The sequence below is a fragment of the Bacillus rossius genome, chromosome 2 (assembly GCF_032445375.1).
Source record: "Bacillus rossius redtenbacheri isolate Brsri chromosome 2, Brsri_v3, whole genome shotgun sequence".
NCBI lineage: Eukaryota > Metazoa > Arthropoda > Insecta > Phasmatodea > Bacillidae > Bacillus > Bacillus rossius.
This window is the reverse complement of record NC_086331.1, coordinates 124,131,703-124,147,169: the sequence shown is the minus strand read 5'-3', so window position 1 is coordinate 124,147,169 and position 15,467 is coordinate 124,131,703. Positions and strand designations below refer to the sequence as shown.

Below are 15,467 nucleotides of genomic sequence, written 5' to 3'. Positions count from 1 at the left end.
ACATTTCGGCAGTGGATTTCAGTTGACCGATGCAATTTAGAGACACTGCAGAAATCATCAGCAGATTTCATAGATTTACTCTGTGACAAGCTGTCGCTCTTAGTCCGCCATGACTTTATTGCAAAACAACAGACCTCTTTCATGAATCACTTAAAGTAAAATTTAAAAGAATCTGAATTTGCCATCACACTCGACTTTTCAGAAAACTACAGAATGGTTGTACAAGATGAAGCCCAGACTATGTGCAAGAAATGGAATGAAGGTTGGGAACAGCGTGCACAGGAAAATGAGACACACGCACAAGATAACGAGGTACAGTTGGGACGGTGAAAATCAATCCGTCATAGACTACAACTTTATGCTGGGAAAAGATGTGAAAAAGCAAACTAAAAATATTAAAGTGATAACAAGTGTGGCCCTTGGTGGGGACCTCAGATCGTTAATAACAGACTTAAAGAGGTGGACATGCAGAAAGGAAGTAATTTTAAATCCAATTTTATTTTATTTTACATAATTTTATTTTAGAAAAATAAAAGTGTTAAACCATTAAAAGTAGAATAAAGTTAAATTGTAAAGTAGGGAATATTTGTTAAGAAATTTTCTAAGTTGTGTAGTTCAAAACAAAGTGTTTTGAGTATTAATGCATGTGTGTGTGTATTTTTTTTAAGTTGCACATGTAGATAGATGTGCTATTGCAGGGGTTCCCAAAGTGTGCGCCGCGGCGTCCTGGTGCGCCGTAGAAAGTTTAGAAGGACGCCGTGCAGCGATTCTCTTTACCATTCTCCGAAACCTCACCTTAAGATGAGCTTGTTGTCTCACAAGACCTGTTGACCCTTTTCAAAGAACACCTTTCGAAGCTCATTGAATGGTTTTCAAAATACTTTGCCGAAGACGATGTCGATAAATATGCGTGGATCCAAGACCCATGACATGCAAAAGCTCCGCCAGAATATACATCGGAAGAAGAAGAAAGTCTCATTGAACTCTCTTGCGACAGCAGCCTTAGTACTAGATTCTCACATGTTCCGATTTGGTGGAGTTTTGGATATCGGTTCAAAATGAATATCCCACTTTAGCTTCAAAAGCTATAAGAATTTTCATTCCTTTTGCAACATATTATTTATGCGAAGCTGGATTTTCAGCTGTAGCTGTACTCAAAAGCAAATATCGCTCAAAGATCAATGTGGGGCAAGAAATGCGAGTAGCAGTGTGAAACCTTATTCCATGTTTTGAAAAAATGTGTGAAGATCACCAAGCTCGCCCATTACATTGACTAGCTAGGTAGCTATTGTATTTTATTTTTGTTCTTTAAGTCTCTCTTGAATGTTTTTGTGTTAATTTTATATTCTTATAAATATAAATATACAGTTCAGATTCATATCGTGGATATTTTAATTTTTGCGCTTATCTACCTAACTAGTATCATTGTACCTCTCTATTTCGACGAGCCAAATAGGTTAGGGCGCCGAGACAAAATAGTAAACATGTATGTGCGCCGCGGACTGAAAAAGATTGGGAAACCCTGTGCTATTGGCATGCATTTTTAGTTGGTCTTGCTTTTTTATTTGATGCTTTTTACTTTCTTGTCTTTTTGTAATTTTAATATTATTTTACAGGTTTCATGCTGCAATTATACAATCATAAATAGCAAATTTGTCTAATAAATATTTTGGGATGATCATGACACAGTTAAAGAATTTCACTTGGTTTGTGTTAACCACATTAATTCATACCATGATGTTTTGAAATGGTCTGGAGGATTGTACCAATGAAACTCATCATTTCAATAAAATGTTGATTAAAAGTAAGTACCATTTATTTATTAATTTTGTCTTAGTTTTTGTTCCAAAATCATAGTGGGTACCTAAAAGGCAAACATAATTTATGACTTAATATTATGCAGTGCTCAATTTACAATGTGAAATGAATTAAGCCTTTTCATAAGTGCTTTAATATTTAAGAAACATTATTTTGTTAGTATTTCATTTGTCTGGAATTAAAGACTTAAAAAGTTATAAATTTTAAGCTGTTGGAGGAGAGTTTATATAATGATATACAAAGCCAAAATATGCTTTGAAAAGAGAAATGTTGGGTGTTCAGTTGTGTTTTGCCCATATTTTATCTTTATTTTTAATGCTTTTAAGTTGTTTCACAAAACAGCAAAATGTAATTTTGGCTTAGTGTAGAAGTATGGTGATAACTTCAGCTGCTGTCAAGTCATATCAGGAACCAATAACAAAACTTGCGAGTAAAATAAGCAACATTTCAGTTAGCAAAAAATAAAAATTGTTTGTAGTTCTACACGTAAGCAGCATAATATTTTTAATGAACGAGATCATGCACCAACAACAACAAATGATTGATAGTAGGCAAGACTACGTAAGTAATTTGGGAGAAGTAAAATTATTCACGAAGGGTTCTTGCTTTATTGTGTTTATATTTTTAACTTTTTAACTGTAAAAGAGCAATAAATAAAATGTAATCAGTACAAATATACAAATAATTTATTGAAAATTATTAACTTTTATGCAAAAATTTTATTAATATTACTTCATAAATTTTAGGAAGATGTATAATATGGTGTTAAATAATTACTATTTTTCTTGATGAATATCAGTACTCCCTACAATTTTCTTGAGGGAATTACCACATAAAATACTTGTGACAGTGTTTAAGCCGGTAGGCATCGCCTTAAGGCTCAGTATCACTCACCAAGTTAGTTGGCAATTTTCTTTTCTTTGAATTACTACTATTTGAGTGCTTTTCCTGTATATTTTTTCATAATAGCTCTCTTGAATTTTGTGTTTTATCTCAAATTTTCTCATTAGATATTTACTCAGTATTATCTAATAGTGGTAAAAAGTCACACAAGTGTTTATAATTATGATAATTTTCATGACCTTATACAGTTCAAAAATAACGTTTAGTAAATATTGGGTGAGAAAATTTGTAACTCAAACACAAATGCAAGATAATTATCATGATCAATTTACCCAAGAAAAAAAATGAAATTAACAACTATGTAGGTGAAACCAAGGCTTAAGGAAAAGGGCTTTAGTCTGAGTTGTGCAATGGACAAACAAGAATAAGTTTAGGAAGCTTTGAGAAGAGTTTCTCTTATGTTGAAGTCATCCGGGGCTGCGCCCCACAGAGCCCGATATGTCACCACCCCTCCTCACCACTATCCTCCTGGCATTTGAATGCCCTGCCAGTGACATGCATGTGTGTGTGCGCCGCAAACGTCTGCAAACGTCCGCAAGGAGGCTTAGTCAAGCCAGTGATATGTAATAACTAGTATTGTAAACTTTTTCTTTTAAGTCAATAGTGTTCATGTCTTTTCAGCTCTTATAAAAAGTCAGACTTTTTATATTTAAATAACATTTAACTGCAATGGACCCGAACTGCTGATGGCCATCTTAAATTTTATAAATCCAAACCATAATTTTTCACATAGATTTTTAAAGAGTTTGAAGTTTGGTTTGATTTAATTGTAATTTTTGGAGAATTTTTGCATGTTTAACTGACGCATATCAGCGACACGTCTCTGGTTCGCCTAATGGTACTCTCAGTTTAGTGCCATTGCGCTGACGAACTACCTCGGCGGCCATGTCTCTCCCCAGTCGCTTCGCATCGCCACCAGAGGCAGGACGCTCTCCGTACAATTCTTTTTCTTAATTAGTAATCCCAATTGTTTGCTACTTCCCTCAGAGCCTACCTCTGCCGCACTGCTGTTTATATCCGCTCGGCAGACTCTGTCAGTAACACGAATCTCTAGTCCGGCCAGTCGAATGGCATGACGTTTTGCAGTTTTACTTTTTATATTTATACCTAGTGTACGGGAAATGTTTACAGAGAACCGTATAGTAAATAACCGTTTTGCAACCCTTGTGTTGTTGTTGTGCATCTGACCACGTGTGTATGAGAGCAATTAGCAGTGTCTGGGATGCCGCGAGAGCCCACGTGAGCATCTAGCACAAGGAGCCCGATGCTTAGAGCGGGCCAGGTTCTGGTAGTCCCATGAAGGTGAAGGGGGAAACGAGTCATGTCCTCACACGGGCGACGTCTCACCTTGAGAATAAGTCTGCACCGGCTCCGTGCCGCCTAGACACTGTCGCGGCCACGCAGTTGCTTAGAACCTTTCACTAACCAGACCCCCGCCACACATACAGTGTGGTGTGAACTATTGTGGTATTTCATCAGTGCATTTTATTTCAGAATTTCTTAGAACTTCTTTTTCTGGATTTTGCTTTAAATATAAAAAAATATATGTATTTTTTTTCAGTTTGTGATACGTCTGGATAATGACAGCTACTCACATTCCAAATGTTGACCACTCATGGAACGAAACAATGGAATGTCTGACACTTGATTTTGGACCATTTGAAACTGTTCATCGTTGGAAAAGAATGCCAGAATGTGATGAATTTGTTGGTGCAAGGTGATTTATGTTTTTGACCAATTCATTTAGTGTTGTGTTTTGATAACTTTTTATAATTCTTATTGATTTTGCACAGTTATTTTGGTGCAAAAGTCAGCATTCATGTATTGTCTTCTGGACTAAGGACATGTCTGTATAGGATTATGTACTTACCCCTAAACATTGGCTACAACATGTCATTTAATGTCTAGTGTTAGTAATTATATACAGACATGGCCTGAATCTCAAATACTGAAAATGTTAATAAAGTTGTCGTAGTCAATAGTTACATATTACTTATTTATTATGGTGTTTCGCAGTAAGGGCACTATCAACATAATCAAGTTTATTTTATATTTAAATATATGGAACCAGGTGACAAAGCAATCTAATAACTTAGTTATCTTTAAACACACTCTTAAGGGGTGTTAGGCTCTACAGATGACACATTTTACATAATTTCCTGTTTTTAAACCTTAAATTCTAGCTATGGTACCTGTGCTGTATGAAGTTGATCTCTGTTTCATCAAAAAGCTTTATGATACATTTAACCTATCTATATCTATATGGCTATGAAAATAACTGTTATCTGCAGAATTGTCACAGTATAGTGGTAGGAAAATAAAATATTTTGGATTTATCTGTTATATTATAAAACTCAAATAAAAATTCAAACATAATGTTTATTGCTAATTTAAAAATAGGCAGTAAACTAATATTGCTATTGCTTCTGCAGACGGTTTCGCTGCACATTATCTTTATGGGATAAAAAGTACTGTATGTTTTAATATAATATATCAACTACTGAACCTCCATATTAAAATTAATCAAAGTTATTTCAATAGTAAAGAAGTTATTGAATAACAAACATCCAGATTTAAAAATCTTTTTGTTTTAATATAAGTAGTATTGGATATATTTATCCAATGTATCTGCTATCTCTGTTTAAAATTTTAACCAAATCTGGTCAGTGGTAGAGACTTGAGTAAGCTTTACATATTATTAAGATGTACATAGTAGGGATTGACTCAGAATTTTCTGCAAGTGCAAAATGTGGCCGATTTACAATGAGCCGGTGCTTTTTTTTTTCACCAATGCATTCCGTTACTGCTCCATTCACATAACTGCACCACTCATCATTTCTAATAACTTCTATATCTACAAGACTTCAATTCTCACTACTATCTGTGCTAATCAAAGGGCGTGATGCCATTGATAATAAAAATGGCAGACACTAATTAAATACTACTGATTGTTTGAAGTTGTTGATGATTCAAAGTTGCTGATAATCAACTTTTATTAGTCTTTTATAGGTTTCTTACATAAATGCACAATTTGTAATTGAGAATTTTATTTTATAACTTGATGTCATTCAAATAAAATTAACACCAAAGAAAGCTAAACCACTTATTTTTGCTAACTGTAGACGAGCTGCCAGCACAAAGTCCATTTAAATTTTTTTTTGTAAGAAAATTAGTAATTTTAATGTTTAATTATTATCTTTTTAAATTTGTCACATGGCCTTAAAAATGACTGATACCACAGAAGAACTAATTTAAAGTGTTGTTGCTTTAAAAAATGAAACACTGAATGATGTATACAGTTGGTGAAATTCGTATGCATAGTTCATTTTCAGTAACTACTTACGAAAAAATATACCCTTTTTATTGAGAAATGAATTTATTTCAGTAGATAGACATCTATTTAATAAAATTTTATAATATATGTGCAAAAATGTTGGCTTGTTTTGCTTCAAGAATGAATAAAAATGCTTTAGCAACAATTTGTAACATTCTTCTACACTTTCCTTAGTATTTTGGAGATAGAATGTGTTTCTACAATTACAGTAAAGCAGCTGATTCTATCATTCAAAGTTGCAATACCCTAGTTTAATAGTAAATATTTAATTTGCAAAGGTTTTGGTTTATTTCTTGGGGATGTTTGAACATTTAATTTTAGAGAAAGCAATTTAGGTAACATTTTACATGTTTTGAATTTAGTAACCAAATTTAGGTAGTGCTTAAAAATGTTCAGTGTTTGATTATGGTATATGGATATGCTATTAATTTTATAAGTTACACGTTAACATCAGTTAGTATTTATTCTAGTGCATTTTGACAGTTTTCCAATCAGAAAGACAGGGAGCATGACAATATGGCGCCTGCTCGAGAGACGTAGTTATTTTCTTGTTATTGTTAATGGAAAAAATTCTGCATGTATGTGCATGGCTGCGCAGCTAGAAAATTGTGATGAGCAGCACTCTATTTTCAACAGCCAATTACACACACCATGCCTTGGCGTGATGAGTTGCTCCAGAACTTCAGGCAACAATGATTGTATTTGTTAACCTTGCGGAGCTGGCCTTGAAGCTGAAGAGTCTTTTGTATTTCCTTTTAAGGTTGTGTTTGTTGTGATTGGCTAGTTCACCCACTGGGCTGCGTCCCCATGTTCCACTTTAGAAAAGGAAGGTAGCTACGTTGTCCAAGTCACTGCGACTTGGCCAAAAACAATGGAAAATTAAGGGAGAGAGAATTTATCGCTCGCTGGTCTGGGCCGGCCGCAAATAAACCTTTTTTGGTAACAAATATATTTAGAAATTTATCGACCGCAAGCATCAGCATTGACCCATGGCGACCGCAAATTTTCATGAGTAATCCTCCCAGTGGCCTTGTGCCCTGGATTGTCCCCACCACAAATGTAGTTGGATGTTTTATAGGATGTTCAATGTTTTATCATCATCAGAAAATTTGTCAGGCAGTAAATTCTCATAAATTGAACTAAATGTAATCAAATGAACTGCAATTGTTTTGGATTGTATAAGTATATGTATTTGTTCAAGTCTTCAAGTGTTGGTTACAAGAATAAATTTCAAAAGAACATGCAACAAATTTCTTTTATTTAATGACTCAACGAAAACCATTACTAAAAAGTATCTTCAGAATTTCAGTAAAATATATTTATTGCATATCAGAGGTATCAAATCTTCAAGTGTGTAACAAGTTGTTGGTATTCTGAGTTGCCTAGTCAGGCTAATTTGGAATAATGTGACAAACTAGTCCATTTTTCAACTATAATGTTAGTGGCGTCTTGTTACAAAATAAGTTTTACTTTCAAAATATAAAATTTTTCTATACTTAAGTGTTTTCTGAACAAAACTTTGCTTCAGAAAGTAAATGTTTTGCAGTAAGCAGGCACTTTGTTGTTCATTTTTAGGTGCTTTTTATGAGAAAGTGTAAATGAGGTGTTATTTATCACAAGGAAATCAATTAAACATGATTAAGTAGTACGCAAATCTTAAATGTTAACAATTTAATGGTGTGAATATTAAAAAAAAATTATACAGTATGCCTGAGCACTCAAGGTGAAATGTCACAAACAGGATGGAGAGTTTCAAGTATCACTAAAGATTTGCATCAACCACAAAAACTAGACACAAATTTTAAAATGGATCAGGAGCATGACAAGGCATAGCATTCCTATGAAATATACAAAGTTTCTTGAATGCATCCAGGAGCAGCTTCGGGGAACATCATGGCAACTCAAACAACAGCACGCAGCCGAACCCGCAAGTTAACCGGAACTAAATTTTGATAGTGGCAGCCGAAAACTATTTTTTGGAGAAAAAATACTAAGTTCAACTTACATAGTTAAGGTGCGGCCACTTCTCACCAAAAACAAACACTACAAAGTTACTTTGCCATGACTCACCCGAAGCCTTGTTGGGACACTCGCCGACGTATCGAGACCTGGTTGAAGATGGCCAAATGCAGGTCAGGTTGAGGCAGTTACGCCGTAAACTTTTACAGCAGAAAATTACACAAGCGGGCATGCACAAATCTCATGGAGGAATAGAGGGGAAACAAGGTAAGTCTAAGTGTGGCTGGAGGGGTAGGTAGGGGGTAGGGGGAAAGGAGTGGAAGGAGAGGCAATGATCGAAGATCCACAATGTCTTCTTAAAGTTGCACAGCACAATGTTTTTGCCAGCCTTTTGAAATTCACGTATTTGTTCAAGATAGTGCCCTGTCTAATTTTTTTTTTGATTGGCACTTTTTCCATTTGAACCCTAGCTTCTTCACTAAATTTCTGAAGTATTCCCTGGTGCAGTTTAAAACTCGTGAATGTTTATCCGCATAGCACCATGTGTAAAATGGTCCACTTTTATTATTTGTCTATGGTCTGTTTTCTTACGTGTAGATGTTGAAAAAGTTCAACTGGTTTTGATCTTTGCCTTACCTTTTGCTAGAATTTTTTAACTGTTGATACTGAGACACCTGTTGCATCACTTGCGGTTTCAACAACATTATATGTCAATTTATACAATTTTTTTTCATTGAAATATGTAGCACCATTGTACATTATATCCTGTGCTTGTCTGCGCACTGGTGCACCCAATTTAATACGTGATTTAAATCCTGACGTATAAGCCATTACGTAAATCAGATCATTCAACTTGAATTGCCAGACATCAGTGCACGAACAATGTTATCAGCTAGGAGGCAGCTGCCAGACTAACCCCCTTCCCTTTTTGACATGCTCATCATGTGACCAGCTGGTAAAATTGGGGTCTATGCAGGTTTTATTGCCTTGTGTCTTTTTATAGTGCTGGGCATGAAATAATTGCTGAAACAAACATATCACACACAGGCTATCCATTAAGGACCTAGTATGTTTTTCCCCATAAGGTACACATTTATAGGTTGTTTGATTTCAAGTTTGCTATAAAGCAAAATTGTAGCTATAAAGCAAGTAAAATTGTTTGTGTGATGATGTGTTACAGACGCAGTAAACATACAGTTGTTGCATATAATGATGCCATCTATGTTTTTGGTGGAGACAATGGGAAAAGTATGTTAAATGATTTGTTGCGCTTTGATGTGAAAGAAAAATCATGGGGAAGAGCTTTTGCTACTGGCACTCCACCAGCTCCGAGATACCATCACTCTGCAGTAGTAAGTTGCCTTTTCTGTACTTTAGGTCCCAGTGTTGTTTCACGTCAAGTTAGTGCACATTTATAGTCTTGTATGTAAGAGGATGAAGGTTTCTGCCTAGCACAGCATTGGTATTTATCATAGTGAAATGAATTCAAGTAAGACTAAAAAGTTTGAATGCTTAAAAAATTAATTCTTTCTTATATTGTGCTCATTCATTGTGCTCATTCATAAATAAGGTTTTTATTTACAGAAAAGAATGAGTGAAACCTATCTTTTACATTTGCTTAATTTTTTATTCACTCATATTTTAAAGTGAATGACTTCAGCGTGACACCCACCTCAAATTTCACGCAATAAAGCAACATTTTCACTTGTGCCTCTTTTGATTATTCTTGTAGGGATATTTCAAATCATTGTATCCACTTACTCCATTCGGGTGGTGTGCAAAAATAAAAATTTTTTCAGTGGCACGATTTGAAACTGCACCATATTCTCCATTGTGAAAACCAAGTTGGCACCTTTGCTGTTTAGCACCACACCTTTAACAATACCATAAATATCCATGAGAGATCATGAGTGATTAGTATCAAATTAGTAGTTTGCTAACATTGCCCTGTTAAAGCCACAACAATGGGTTGAAACTCTTTATATCAGGAAGTGTTTTAATACACACATACACACCATTTTCACCATTTTAGTCCTGTTGTTTTTTACTCAACTCTTATGTAAACTGTATTTGTTATTTATCTTTCATGTGACTATCTGTACACTTGTGCTTGCTTATTAATGTGATGCCCAAGTACACTAACTAGCCTTGCCCCAGTCATCTTTGATTACTGGTAGAGGTATGACACATCCACACATCCCTAAGTATTAAACCTGTGTTTTATGTGAAATAAAGTTTTATTTTTGTTTTCAAATTGTGTTAATTATAATTCGTCTTGGCACGTACTTCACTACACTACTGCACCTTGTCACCCAACCATGATGTTATACAATATTGTGCGTATTGGTAAAGGAGCTTTATTGGTAAGCAGTACTGTAGTATTGATTTCTCATAATTAACAATTTGTTGTCAACAGGTGCACGAGACATCAATGTTTGTGTTTGGTGGTTACACAGGAGATATTCATTCTAACTCAAACCTTTCCAACAAGAATGATTTATTTGAATATAAATTTCAAACTGGCCAGTGGATTGAATGGAAGTTTGTTGGCAGGTGAAGTACAAAGTTAATATTTCCATTAAAAAATTTTTTTTACCCATAATGTTAGTGACAAAATTTTTCATCTAATATTGACATCATACATTGAGTAGTTCTCAAAAAAAAATAGTTTTTTCACATATTGTTGTATAAAATATGTTTTTTTTTAGTTCAATTTGTTGAAATTTTTTCTCTATTGATGATATCTTCTGCTTTTTTTTTATCCTATGGCAGAGATGGCTGGGAGAGATCTGAGCTCTAATCCGGCCGTTCATTTTATAGATTTTCTGGTGACCTGCTGTTGCAGTCCTGGACCAGGGTGCACCATCTTAGAGGTCGTACAAACATTGCACTGGTTATGATGAGATGAGAATGCTTTTTTGGCAGATTGAATTGATGGGGGGGAACGGGGTACACTGGCTCAGGGAAAAGCTCACTACGTTTCACACTTGTGCAAGAAATTTGGGTTGGGTGTGACCCTGTTGGATATCAAAACAGGCGATTCTTCCTTTTTTGGGATGCAATTGATATGACCACTTGACCACTATGGCCCCATCCTCTGCTATTAGAAGTTGGTATAGAATCAGTCTAGTAGTTATCAGTATAAAATGTAAATACAATTACAGTGTTAATTTCCCAAATTAAAGGGTAAAATATTAATACATGTAAAACATTTAGTACACACACTGGTCAAAGTAAAGCCCTAATTCATTCCAGGAAAACAGCATTAATCAAATACGTTTTTACTTTTAGAATGTCTGTTAATCAAAATTACTCTGTTCAACCATTGAAATATGTGTCTTGACTATCTTTCAATCAAGATTCTGCTCCCATTAAAACACATTTTGAGTATTTATAATATGTCTAAATATGTTTCGAATACAGTTATATAAAAATTTAAATTACAGTTTCAGAATTCAATCCTTAAAAAAAAAGTGTAAAAATTTTACAGGCTGGATTGTGCTTAATATTTCTTTATTTCATACTGCTAACAACATTTCTGAGATAGGTACTAAGTAAATATATTTTTAATACAGAACCTTTGTTTCATTTTAGACACCAAAATTGTATGTCACTGCTGTTCACTAAGTGCATGTCTGCCAACTAAAACACTTGAACCACTAACCAAAGTCTTGCTGTTAGTGCAGCATGGTAGATAGTAGGTAAACATGCCCTGGGTCTGGCCTTTTTCACCAGAGATGCTGCTGACTTCTGGGATCCACACATAACTTTTGAACAATCATATGTTAGAATTCACAAAAAAAATCCTAACTTAGAATCATCGTAACTTATAAAACCATAACTTAGAACTATCAAAACTTAGAAACACATGACTTAGAATAGAAATGCACAACTTAGAGTTTTGGATGAGACTGTGTAAGTATTTTGAAATGGCTGGATTTTCTTTTACCTGTCCCCACAGTGAGTGCTACAACCTTGTGACTGCTTCTAATTTTCACGTTCAGTTCAAATCATACTGTATAGCTGGTGCAGGCGGGAGTGGACCTGACCCTGCGGGGAAGGTGATTGTCCCTTGAGGTGTCGGAGCTGTTGCCGGCTCTAGTATCTGAGACATGATCCAACAGGTTCACGGAATGGGTGCAAGTGGCAATCCTCTGCCTCCACGTGGGCACCGCTACTGGGGGCGAATCGTGGTAACCATGTTGGGATGGGTAGCCTCAACCTCTGGTCATAGCTTCGCCTTAACTGAAGAGGACAATGCCGGGCGTAACCCTGCCGCAGTGCATCCTCAATTGCATGTATGGGACCAGAAATGGTGGATTGGCTGAATCTGCGGGAAACAGCAGATGCGTTTGAAACCTTTCTGGGGGGTTCGACTGCCGAGCCCCGGCGTTTATGCCCCAAAGGGCCCCATAGTGAATGGATCAGGCCTGGTAATGGATTTACCATGAAAGGCGCTGCTGTGTTCAGGTGCACCCGGGCTTAAAAAAGAGCTGTATACCGCTCGACTAGATGTGATACGTTCCCCTAGTCCAGTGGTCGGGGGAGGTACAGAGGCAACCCCGAGGCCCGCCAGCATAATCACTGTTGGTCTGTCATTTATAGTCAGAGCTTCCTGCGATCGCCGCCGGATGAGTTCAGGCACTTCCGGGCCTTAATCCGCTGTAAATCTGCCGGGCCGAGGTACGGCAGGTCGGAGGGTAATCCGAGGAGACGAGGACATCCAGCTGAGTAACTCTGAAGAGTGGCAGTTGGTTAGCTGCTGGCAAACAGTCTGCCGAATCGACGCCAAGTTGGTAGTAGTATGGTAGGAATCCATGAAAGATTGAACGGTGTCCCGCTGAGGTTTCCTACAAAGCCCTGGATTCTGATTGGGTAGGACTCGTACTTAGTAGTGATGCTCCGATCGCTTGAAGCAGGCTCCAAGGGTTCCCTAACCCGATGCAGAGTCGACGTGGTGAGCGATGACACAGCTCCGGTACTAGCCTGGACAGCTACAGAGGTTGGATAGGCCTCCACCGGACCACGGGTTCACTGGCTGTTTTGAGGAGTCCAAGTGTGATGTGGGAGGTCGTGGAAGGCGCCAGCAGTGCTGATAAAGTCTGAGGGCACAGGACACAGCCAACTGTCTGGTTAGCTGAGTGCGGTAAAGGGGTTGAGGCGGCGTCTATGCTGGGTTGGTGACCCTAGCCGCTGGTCGGTGCCGAAGCTCCAATACCCTCCCGATCAACAACAGGGAGTGATCCCTCACAGTTCTGTTTACTAAAAGCTCTGGAATGTCTAATCAAGAGAACTGGAAGCAACTCCCACCCTACTCTAATAGGGCGCATATGTGGGAGGGGAACACGAGTACGCCGGCCGTAAGGTCGGAATAATCTGTATAGGTGGTGCTATTGTTTCTCACATTAGTGTGGGGCAGGCAAAAAAGAATGTGCATTTCAGCCAATGGTTCACCAGCCATATCTTGACAAAACATTTATATTTGGTTCCTTTGTTTTAAGAAAAAAGTTATTCATTTTTAGTAATGTATTGATGTTTTGATTTGTATACTTACAGTTAGTAATGTAGTTTTGTTCATACAAACCTCATTATTGCAAAGTGACAAAATTTTGCTCCCTTCAGGTTTGTATTATTGAGGTTTGACTTTATCTATCAAAATGAAATAAACTGTGTGTATTGTTTTAAATGTAATAGTACAATGTTTCAGGACACCTGTTCCTCGATCAGCACATGGAGCTGCAGTTTACGATGGAAAATTATGGATATTTGCAGGATATGATGGCAATGCAAGGTTAAATGATATGTGGACAATATCTTTACGCGTGAGTATTCGTAGTAACTATATATCTCTGTGGACTCACTGTAACATCTCCAAAACTTCAAATCAGCTACTTAAATCTATTATCCAAACTAGGGAAAACAATTTAACCTCCACCAAGTTTTTAATGAACTACCAAATGTCGACTAGGGCTCAGTAAGTACTACTACAACTCAGTAATAGGACAGGTCGAGAGGAGGGAAATGCTTAGGTTTGTTGACAGAGCTTCTGGACCACCCTAACTACCCTGTAGCAACCCAGACTACTGCCCTCCCCAACGTCCAAATAAGTGCTGTCGCAAAGGGGGTTCAGATTTTCGGATATATGTACTTGGCTTTATGCCTAGGGCGCCACCACATGTGTTACGGGCATGTGGACCCGACGACTCTATTCTCAAGGCCGTGACGTCGCCCGTGTGCAGCGTGATCCGTTTCCACGTAATTACATCCCCTCTCAGCGGGGGGTCACGCTATTTATTAAAACACACAATAAGGTGGGCTCTCGAAGGCGGCCCACAGGCCTGAGTCTTTTCCCCGCGTGGCCACGCGCACAATAGACACTGATGTGTTAATTAAATAAAATTTAAATAAAACAGTCTACTGCCCGAGGTAAGTCCTGAAGTTAAAGAAAATGATTTATATAAATGAAATGGCTGGATGGACGCGGATCAGTAATAGTGGAGTGTTGCAGACGACGGGCGCGTGGAACTCCTTGCCTCAGGCAGCGACTGCGACCGGCTGCCATCCGGTGCCCTCGAGGCGGGTCCACCACTCACATCCGGCCAACGGCTGTTAACAAGTACCGTAATCGCTCGCGTAATGTCCGCAGTAATTTGACCACATTTTTGGCCCAAAAAATGGGGTGCGGACATTATGCGAGGAAAAATACAAAAATACAAAATTTTGTGTTCTATTCAAGTCGTGCGTCTTTGTTCTAATGAGGAAGGCAGGGGAGGCAGCGACGCGGCAAGAGGAAGAGAGAGGCAACGACTCTGCAGGGGGGAGAGGCAGTGCTATGATGGGGGGGGAGAGAGGCAGAGGCAGCGCTGTGGCAGGAGGGGAGAGAGGCAGAGGCGTGGCTTAACCTCCCTCCTGCCAGCTAGCCAGCCAACCAGACAAAGGAGTGTTAGAATCCTTGACCCACTTCCCTTCCTCCTTCACTTCCCCTCTTCTTCTCCGACAACACTCCACATCAACACAGCGGCAGCGCGCTAGACCAGCTTTCTTTATCTTTATGTCGTTTGAGATAGGACTAACTGCTTACGTCTGGCATGCCTCACGACGGTCCTACTGAGAACGGACACTTACAAAATCACCTCCCACCGCTCACAATACATGGCTTGTTGTTTGATGCATGCCAAGCTGCCCTACCCTCAGATAAACCCAGAAAAACACGTTTTTAAATTTTTCTCAAAAATGTTTACAAAACGAGGGGGGCTTATACGCGGGCGGGGCCTTTGACCGTGCTTTGTTCAGTTCAACGAATTTCCCCACCCTTTCAGAACAGGAGAGAAAGGACAGCTCAAGGTCACGGCTTTGTTTACAGAGCCGTCAACTTTCCATTCGTACTGCGTCCTTTAGGGGTGGCCAAAGTTGTGTTGCCCGCCGTAGACGACTGGTGCGGACATTATGCGAA

At 38.0% G+C, this 15,467-nt stretch overlaps 1 protein-coding gene across 5 annotated transcripts in view; it reads left to right on the top strand.

Moving 5' to 3' along the window:
• Positions 1–15,467, top strand: part of LOC134529761 (leucine-zipper-like transcriptional regulator 1) — a 55,374-nt gene that overhangs the window by 8,448 nt on the left and 31,459 nt on the right. For 4 of the 5 annotated variants that reach the window (XM_063364172.1, XM_063364174.1, XM_063364170.1 and 1 more), the window contains exons 2-6: positions 1,617–1,804; positions 4,283–4,438; positions 9,195–9,366; positions 10,431–10,567; positions 13,722–13,836. In XM_063364172.1, the coding sequence (XP_063220242.1) occupies positions 4,302–4,438; positions 9,195–9,366; positions 10,431–10,567; positions 13,722–13,836 (561 nt within the window). In that variant the 5' untranslated portion in view covers positions 1,617–1,804; positions 4,283–4,301. Of the gene's footprint in view, positions 1–1,616; positions 1,805–4,282; positions 4,439–7,928; positions 8,282–9,194; positions 9,367–10,430; positions 10,568–13,721; positions 13,837–15,467 lie in introns of those variants that run through there. The other variant, XM_063364175.1, reaches the window with a different exon arrangement.